At 43.0% G+C, this 10210-nt stretch overlaps 1 protein-coding gene across 1 annotated transcript; it reads right to left on the bottom strand.

The window, feature by feature from the left end:
* Positions 1-6272: 6272 nt before the first annotated feature.
* LOC142497875 (phospholipase A2 inhibitor and Ly6/PLAUR domain-containing protein-like) lies at positions 6273-9230 on the bottom strand. Its single transcript, XM_075606274.1, has 4 exons — positions 9117-9230; positions 8650-8799; positions 8099-8239; positions 6273-6958 (listed from the first exon to the last, which is right to left on the bottom strand). The coding sequence occupies exons 1-4, from the start codon at positions 9142-9144 to the stop codon at positions 6756-6758; spliced, it is 522 nt and encodes a 173-aa protein (XP_075462389.1). The 5' UTR covers positions 9145-9230; the 3' UTR covers positions 6273-6755.
* Positions 9231-10210: the final 980 nt, after the last annotated feature.

Below are 10210 nucleotides of genomic sequence, written 5' to 3' on the forward strand. Positions count from 1 at the left end.
CTTAAACTGGTGGTGGATGTGAGTCTCTGGTAGGTTGTTCCAGTTTTGGGGTGCACGGTAGGTGAAGGAGGAGCAGCCGGATACTTTGTTGAGCCTTGGGACCATGAACAGTCTTTTGGAGTCTGATCTCAGGTGATAGGTGCTGCATGTGGAAGGGGTGAGGAGCTGGTTCAGGTAGCTGGGTAGCTGCCCATAAAGAATTTGAAGGCAAGACAGGAAAGGTGAACTTTGCGCCTAGACTCGAGTGATGACCAATCTAGTTCTTTGAGCATTTCGCAGTGATGTGTGTTATAGTTGCATTGGAGAACAAAACGACAAATTGAATTGTAGAGGGTGTTAAGTTTGCGAAGGTGGGTTTGAGCTGCCGTGCCATATACTATGTCTCCATAGTCAATAATTGGCATTAGCATCTGCTGTGCGATACGTTTTCTGACCAGAAGACTTAGGGAGGATAGAACCCAGACAAGTGAGGGTACAGCCAGGAAGAGTGGATCTCCTGGTATTGCTGTGAATGTGAATCACTCTCTGCGGCTGCAGAGATAAGAGACTTACTAAAGGTGGATCACTCCATTCGGGAGCCACCCACCGCCAGGCAGAGTTACAGGACATCGCTGAGGAGATCGCAGAGCGGCGGATCCTTTGTGAAGTGTCTGCAGCCCCAGGTGCTGGAGCACTGGGGCAGGTATCGTATTTTAAGTGCACTAACCTACCGGTACATCAGGCGCTGATCCCACCTATAGGTTTTGGGTTTCTTAGAGGACTCGTGGGACTCTGGGTACACGGTGTTGGGGGAGGTGTAAGGGTATAGCCCAGTTATGTGATTTTATTGTTTTGCCCATATAGTAAACAGATACACTAGATACACATATATATATATATATATATATGTTCATTTGAATGTGTCCTGCGAGGAACAACTCCTGCTCTGCTGGGAGCCATCGCAGGTGGAGGCGCTGTACCATATAGTATTGTTCCAGAGGATACACCCCAGGTTCTCACTGGCGGAGGCTCAGGCCTCCTGTGAGCCTAACAGGTAAAGCACCACACCGGTAATACATATAGATTCTCGTCATATGCACCCTATCTGCGATTGGGGGGGGGGGAAATATGGGTTACATTAATTTGGAAGAATATTAAAATATTAGAATATTAGAAAACAACAATACTGACTCACACAAAAACATTCCTTTTGTCAATTTCCATTTGACACAGACACTTTTAAATGAAATTATCTTTAGTGTAAATATGAGTTATATGCAAGTAGAAAAGCAGATGGGCGAGGCGAGGCAAAGTGCCATAGAGCGAGAAACGCTGCAGAGGATTCTTGTTCCGTTCCTGTTTGTTCATGTCATTTGTATCCTTTAAATCTACATTTGTACCATACTGCCTCCAGCCCCATTGCCATTGCAGTGCCTCGCCTCACCCATCTGCTTTTCTATTTTCAAATGATTTCAATGCTCAAGCACACACTCTGGAGGAACAATACTTCATTTAAGAGGGGGTACCAGGAGTGCTTACATGTCTCCGCTGGAGCAGGACTTTTCACAAGTTTGAGTACACATCTGAGCTAGTGTGAGGACCACTTGCTTACCTGTTGTGGGGGAGACTTGTCAAGTTGGAAGGTTCGCCGGGGGCGCTTCTGTTGCGGGGCTCCTTCCCGGTATGGCTCGTCCCCTCCCCCCCTCCATCAGGGTTCAGGTTGCATGGAGGGTTCCTTACCTTTTTCATTTCTGGTGACTCCCTGACAGCCATTTATTTTACAGGGGCCCTGCCAGTCCCCCATCAGCAGCACACTGAGCTCTTTTCAGGACAACTAACTTGAAGCTAGGGAGTAGTAGTTATTCCCCTTTCTCAAATCAGGGAGATGACAGCCAATCTGGGCTGGAAAAATAGTCCTGGTCTCTGCACATGGCCCCAGGCCCGGTTTATGAGATTACTGGGGTTGAAGGTGAACCAGGAAGCCAAAAATAGCATGCCCAAATATCGGCAGGTACATCATACAATACAGATAAAGCTGTATGCCCTGCAGCTCTCTTGCTGAGAAAGTCCCCTCAGCGGGTAGTGGACCACTCCCTGATTCCCCAACATTGGGCAAAATCCCATAACAGTGTCCAAGTCTCCATTGTCAAACTCTTGATGTGATCACAGCTCCTTTTACAAGAGATACCCCCTGCTAGTCCATATTGAACAGAGCTGTACATCATGGTTTTTCAGTGTAAACATAACAGATATCCAATGGGTATTTATGCCTCATGACCAAACAAAATAGTATGGTGAAAAAAATGGTTTCCTCAGTCAAGGTACAGTATACGCATTCAAGTTCCCAGGATGTCCAGCAAGGTACGGTTAAACCGCTCTGGCTATGGATGGTAAGGGGTGGTATGAGATTATATTTATATATATATTTTTTTTTTATTACAATAAGTGTTACATTTCTTTAAATCAAAATCGACTATCAAGAATCACACCCAAAATATCTGATTGGAAATGAAATTAAACCCTATCCAAGATCCAATCAAAGAAGGGTCTTCTGGCAAGTGAAAGTGACACGTGGGTGACAAGACATCTACAGTTTGTAATGGCATCTGGAGTCTTTTACAGATCAATGAATTGTGGGGTATAGAAATTGGTGCATCAGTCAAACAAAGCAGATGTAAGCAGAGGTACACTTGGTATGTGTGCTCCCATATCTTTTACCCTTTGATATCCCTACAGTATCACAAGAGCATTGCTGGTAATGTAGGTTTTCTATTGTACTCGCCTTCAAACTGCCTGATCCTGTGCACTAAACAGCAACACGAGGGATCAGCACTTAAAAATGAAAGACACAATTTTATTGCAGAATTATTTTTTTTATTAGGTTTCCAATTCCCATAGGCCTAGGGGGGAATACAAAAAAATAATAATGTGAACACAAAGAAAAACAAGGAGCATATTTGTCCCTCACTAATTAACATCCATGTTTTTATTTATAAAGTGACACACACACATACACGTTATAGCGCGATCTGTTACAACGTGAACCCGCTTATAACGCAGTGATTCTTTGGACCCCAAGCACAGCGTTATAAGGGGGTTAAGCCGTGCACACACACACGAACACACGATTTCAGCCTGCAGACACTTTCTGGGACCGCAGGAGCCACTCACAGAGACTAAAGGCATCTAATTTATTCTGACCCATAATTACTTCACATTTGGAAATTACACACACCTCCAGACAACCGGGGCCGCTATGGGCAGTCAGATGGCGCCACAGTATGCCAATATGTTCTGTGCAAAACTGGAAAGTGACTGACTTTCTTTCCACCTGTCACTTGCAACCGCTTACATTCCTTCGCTACATCCTCCCGATTTGGACCTTTGGCGAACAGGACCTCCTACAGTTCCATGAGAACTTCAATATGTTCCACCCGACCATCAACTTCACCCATTCCCCGGACGAACTATATTTCCTAGACATCCCCATAAAGAACTACAGATGACCTCTATACCGCAAACCTACAGACAGAGCCAGCTATTTGAGGGACACCAGCTTCCACCCGACACACACCAAGCATGCAACAATATACAGTCAAGCCATATGATAAAACCAGATATGCTTCGACACAGCAGACAGGCCTGCGGATTACAGGCCCGAGAACAGATTTCATAAACCGTGGATATAACCACAGAATTGTAGACCAACAAATCCACCAGAATACCAAGAAGTGATCTCCTTGAATACAAACAGAAAGAGACAAGTGACAGGGTACCTTTGGTGGTCACATAACCCACACCTAGAAGCCCTACGAAGATCGCCAGGGAACTACAACCCATCCTCCAGGAAGATTACAAGACTGCAACAGGTCTTCCCTGAAACACCCTTATCATACAGACAATCTCATAAATCAAAAAAATTATAGTGAGGAGTAAAGTATTCAGCAGTACAACTGAATGCGGGACGAGACCATGCCAGGACACAAGATGCAAAACCTGTTCAATGCTCCACACAGCGGGCACAATACAAATACCACACAGGGATCGAGGAGTACAAAATCAAAGGAAGGTTCACCTGTTCCTCCAGCAATGTTGTGTACCGCATCATGTGCGTGAAATGCCCAGGGGGCTGCTACTACTACATAGGTGAGACGGGACAGGGGCTAAACAAGAGAATGAACCTGCATAGCCACAGCATCACTCGTAGAACAAGAGACAGTCCTGTCGGCGAACATTTCTCTGACTCCGGCCATAATATGAACGATCTGAAGGTGGCCATACTCAAAGGTAATCTTAGAACACCGAAAGAGAGACGGTTGCATGAATACAAATTTATGCATCTGTTCGGGACACTTAGCGGTGGCCTAAACAGAGACTGAAGTTTTGAGTCATTACTGACACAAGTGAACTCTCTTCCCATGAGTGCTGATGGCCATGTCTATACATACTGTGCTATATGTATGCACAAACAGCTGTCTCTTACACATACAATTCATGTTATGTGCTCCATGTTATTCCATCCCTAAATACCATTAGGGACCACATAGTAACTACACACACTTTTAGTAATGCAACACTCATTTCCACACCATTGATATACACTCCCGCTCCACACACACCTTTTGTAAAGTGCTGCATACACTGTGGGCTCTTCATTCATTTATATTTACATATACACACACTAACATTCAGGGACCATTTAACACCTCTAGCCATAAATCGCATCTACAGTCAGGGGAGGGACAAGTACAGATAACATTGCAAGAGACACTGTTTTAAAGTAAACCCTTTGCTTGCTTTATTTACTGTACCATCGCCAGACGAGGAGATCAGTGTATCGCGAAAGCTCGCATAAATAAAAGCATTTTGTTAGCCACAGAACGGTATGGTCTTTTCATTTTTGATTGAAGCTCGGCAAACAGTACTGATACCTCTACATACACGTATTATCTGAAATAGCCCAGATAATTCAAACTTATGTAGCTTTTTTTTTTGCATTTCTTCAATGGTATTACACAGGTGATGGTCCTTATATACAATTAATAATAAATAAAAAAAAGTGTAACATTTGCTCAAAGAGAACATTGGAACGCCTCACTTCCTCTTAAAGCTGCAGTTCAAGCAATATCTTACATCTTTTTAATAAATCAATTCTGTACTATGAGAATACTTGTAGCATGTAAAAAATAAAAGTCTTTAAATGTAACCAGCATTTACAAAGTCACATCCCCTCCCTTTTCTGAGACAGGCTCTGGCTCTCTGCCCTCTCTCTCTAGCAGTGCACAATTGTATCTAGTGCCTGCCTGGTCACGTGGTCTTCCTCACAGAACTTTGAAGCATGGGTCCTCTTCTGCAGCACTTATTAAACCCCCAGACAAATCCTGATCGATCAGCAACTTAGCTCATCACTTGTCAGTGTGTCAATTGCATCAATGCACTTATTGAATGGGGACGGGGGAAAAAAATATATAATAATTAATCCAGAGGTAAACATGCCTCAAGCGACGTGCGCATTACTTGGAACCGCGGGGAGGCAGAATAGAGAGGAGACAGGAATTTTTTTTCTTTGCAGGTGAAGGGGGGGAGGAGACCACTCATTTAAAGTGTCCTGCGGAGTGGTCAGTTATTGGCCCTTTTCACACAATCACTTACCCGCAGAACATTAAGTATGTCATCAAATCTCAATTAGCAAGGGTGACAAATATTACTTCAGCCTTGTGCTACCGTCCCCTCCCCATTTTAATTAATATTGGGCATTAATATGAATGCAAATTACACACATTTATAGGTGTTTATATATTCCATAGTTGGAGGGGTGATATAGTTCTGTGCCTGTCAGAGGGCCCACACCAGTGTCACTGGCCTCCAGCATTACCCCTCATTGGAGGCACCCCCATGGATCTATCACATTAGGATAGCCAGTGGGGTACCCAGACACAGCCTGTCTCCCATTGGCAGCTACATGGAATCCTTATTGCCGCTTTGGGTAACCGCCTAGTGGTTAAACCCGTCCCAACCTCAACACACACAAAAAAAACCACCAACCCCACCTCCTCTTGCGCCCCCTGCCTTACAATGTAAAGGTGTTTAATGTGCATCCTGTTACTAGAAAGGACTCCTCCTGCCTTGAGAAATATATGTGTATGGCATGAAAATTACATTATTTTTTTTAAAGTCCAATGTGCCCATTCATATTCTTTTCGTCTCCAGTACTTGACCCATTGTAGGGGCCTCCTAGGATGAGAGCCCCGACTAACTAAGTTATTGGACTTAACATTCAGATGGAATACACATTTTATTTTTGCATAGCTTTTATTGAATACCACAATTTCAGAGATTTAAGCCTTCCAAGTTGCTAGTGTACATAAAGTCACAGGAAAAAACAAACAAAATCTGGATATGCAATAAAGAAATCAGGGATGTTAGCCTCCGGGTTTACTGGGAGATGACCAAATATCTCAGGAAAGCTCTGGTAATGGCAGATTTATACATGATCAATTTTACATTTCATAATCCAACAGTTAATATATGTGATTACAAAAAACCCACACACCATAGCTATAATATTTTGACATACATCCTATGTATCCAGTGTCCATACATTTTTAATCAGTTCCACAGTTCTCACAATGTTAAAAAAAAACTATTGTTGTATATCATTGAGTGAGTGAGTGCACACTGAATTGGAGGAACATCTTAATACCTGATAATCCGCATGTACTTAGAAATCAAAACATTATCAGCGTGTAACACGGGAATACATCGTATTGGCTTCTCTACAAATTGTCCCAAGACAAAAGTTTAATCAGCAAAAGAGCCACAGCCGTCAAGAAAAATCTTGGGTGTAGACCAATACTTCTATTGGAGCATTTATACGTTACACGTAGGTTTACGCCACTGCTGCTCACGTTTTGGCTACCAACATTGCAGATACTTTCAGTGGCACAACCACGTATGGCCACATTGCTTGATATAGGTTCTGTAGAGAAAAATAGATATTGTACATAAGCGTAATTACAGTAATGCCAGTGCAGAGCATTAGTAGCTTCCCAATATTCATGCACTTTTAATCTGTTGTAGCCAGAAGGCCCAGTGACGCTTTGCAAATGAATACTTGTAACTGTATCTGACCCTATACCATGGCAGTGAAGATTGTCTATGCAGAGTTATTACAATGCAACCCCAATGTAATAAGTAACACTTATACTGTGACCTTACAATGTAACTAATACAGGGAGAAAAAGAACAGATGTACGAAGACTTCCTGTCCCCAGCGCTATGGACAAACACAAGTCTGTGGTGCTGAAGACAGTGGCTGCCACAACGGAGAGGCGTTTATCCTTTGGTGTGGCAATGCCACAGTTCCGAAAACAGCAAGTCTTGCTACATCTGAAGCTGATCTTGTGCTTATTTAGCGTGTAATTACTCTAACCTCAGTATACAATAGTATAAGCAGCATGGATCAGATGTGAGGAACAGTACTGTGATCACACTGACTTGTCCATACAAACTGGCCCTCACCTGACAACTTACACTGGAACTATGTATTAAGGCCGCATGTAATGTTTGGGAACTGCATCAAAATATGATTCTTCCCTGCATACCAGGAAAGTAATTAGGCAACACAGTTATACTAAGCAAAAAGCTATAAAGCAATTCAATAACAATATCCTTTGTCCGATTTACCTTTTTGTTGTTGCACTTATTGCATTATAACTCCCTGTATTGAATGGTCTTTAGTAAAGTGATGTGTACATTAGACGCACAATATAAATACACATACAGGACATGACAGTGCAGTGAGACACTGAGCAATGTTTGTGCAGTAAAGGAGGATCTCTGCAATGTGACTATAGTGTAGAGCAGGAGTGCGCAAAATTTTGCTCCTGCGCCCTCCTGCCTGCTCACGCCCACTCCAGCTCGGCTCTGGCGTCAGATTACATTGCGGGGTCATGTGACATCATACACGATGTCACGTGACACCAGGTTACCATGGTGACGTGTCGCCGAAAACCAGGTAGGCGAAGCTGCAGAGCCCCCCCCCCCACCTGCCTAGTGTAATGAACCAATGAGAGGAGTAAAATGGCAGTAATAGTGAATAAACCCCTGTTGTGATTACCTGACATTGTTGTTGTTTGGAGAAGGCACATCTTCTCATCCCCAGTACAACCCATGGTATCCGAAGTGTAACACCAGTCCGAGTCTGCAGAGGTGCAGGTTCGGCACGTCACTCCGTTCCTTTGATGGTTATCAGCTGGCACTTTGAGAGGAACAGGAAGAAAATCAGATGCTATGAAGATTTCTATTTGAGGTGCAGTGTGGTTACAGTGTATCCTAGTGTAAAACTCCAATGATCCCAACAACTACGAGACAGCAAGTACTTTCTGAAATTGTGTCATTAACCTGTCAGTTGAAGGACTGCACACTAGTGACAATGACAAACCCATGTTGTAATTACCTGCGAGATACATAAAAGGAAATAAACAGCAAGATACAGGGCAAAGTACACAGAATGTGTAAAGTAACAGGTTCAGGGACAGCATGTAGGTTCTGTAAATAAACAGAACAACCAGGCATCCAATGACAGGTGGTATAAGAGAAGGGAAAGTTGTAAATATGACAGATTGGTGGATTCTTGGAGGTAAAGTGAACAATGAGAGAGGCACTTACAGGTGGGTATGGGAGGAGTGCAGTCGTCACTGGTACAACAGGTGGCACCTATCTTGATCTTGCCGTCAGCAATGCTAACACTCCCAGACATGCCGCACTTGCTTTGTAACTCACAGCCTCTGTTGAAGACTTTAACTATATCTATTCCGCCTATAGGACAAAGTATGAAAGAGTACTCTTATTAACCGACTGGTACAGCACATATCCAACCCACTTTACCAATGAAAGGGTTAATCACTTCTTACACAAGATTAATGTTAACACGCAGCATCATGCTATGTACGGTATATAATGTGCCACGGATCCGATTACGTGATCACAGGGTTTGAGAACGCTCCAGTTTCTCAGAGCTCGCAGTAACGGGACATCACCTTCTCCCTCCCCCAATGAGAGAGATGAAATGTATAGAGTTGTCTTTCCTCTGAAATAAAAGAACATCAATAATGCTTTAAAATAATGTAACATACGTGCTGTGGTTACGGTGTATGAAGACATGCAAACATGATCAGCAGGGCAGGTTATAGAGGGGCCTGTGCAGAATGTACCACTGGAACTCACACACACTGTACATGACAGAGAATAACCTGAAAGATAAATACAATATCATTAGTTGAAGGCTCAGCAAGCGGCAGAGTCATTTGCGTTATATCAATCATTAAAGCTGCAGACCGAGTCAGTTCTTTACTTTATTATTGGGAAAAAAAAAAAAGTATTTTTTCAAACTCTAAATTACATTTTTAATGTATTATAATGTAGCAAACATTTTTTTCTATAGCAACCATTTACAAAGTCACATCCCCTTCCTCTTCTGAAAAAGGCTCTGGCCCACCCCTTTGAGCCCTGCTCTCTAGTACATCAATTGTATCTAGTGACTGCCTGGTCACATTATCTTCCCCACAGAACTTTGCATCTTTGGTCCTTTTCAGCTGCACTCACAGATTTACTGAACCCCCGAACCGAATCTTCGTTGATCGATCACAGGAGAATGGATCGATCAGCAACTTGGCTCTAAACGTTCAGTTGAGAGCAATGCTGTGTACTTTACATGCAAACTGATTAAGGATTACACATACTTGGCTCACTCATTTTCCTGGGACTGTGTACAAGAGTCTCCCATGTGCTAAAAAGCTGCACCACATTTATCCAAGTAAAAAAAATCCCATTGTAAATAATAATAATAATAAACTTGGGGAACTTGTTTAGCTCCAGTTTTGCAACTGGGAAACTTTTTATAGCACCCCCTTGTGACGGTAACCAGGCTCTCAAATAAAGGTTTAAGCCTGTTTGGTTACCCCTGGTCCATGTGTTAGGTCAAGAAGACTTGAGCCCAGTAACTGTACACGTGGATAATGTATTGTGCGACAATAAAGATTGTGTGTTTTGCCTTTCCATGGATGCCAGCAAGCAGGGATTGCTAGGGTATGAGTTTCAGAGAAAGTATTGTCAAAATGTGCCTAGCTAGTCAGGGTCCAGAGTTGCTGGTTCCCCTAAAAATGTACCTGGGAATCAGGTCTGATTTCTGGATACATGTAGGCACATTGTCCCGGCAATATCTCCCGTT

Source organism: Ascaphus truei, chromosome 6 (genome assembly GCF_040206685.1).
Source record: "Ascaphus truei isolate aAscTru1 chromosome 6, aAscTru1.hap1, whole genome shotgun sequence".
NCBI classification, from domain to species: domain Eukaryota; kingdom Metazoa; phylum Chordata; class Amphibia; order Anura; family Ascaphidae; genus Ascaphus; species Ascaphus truei.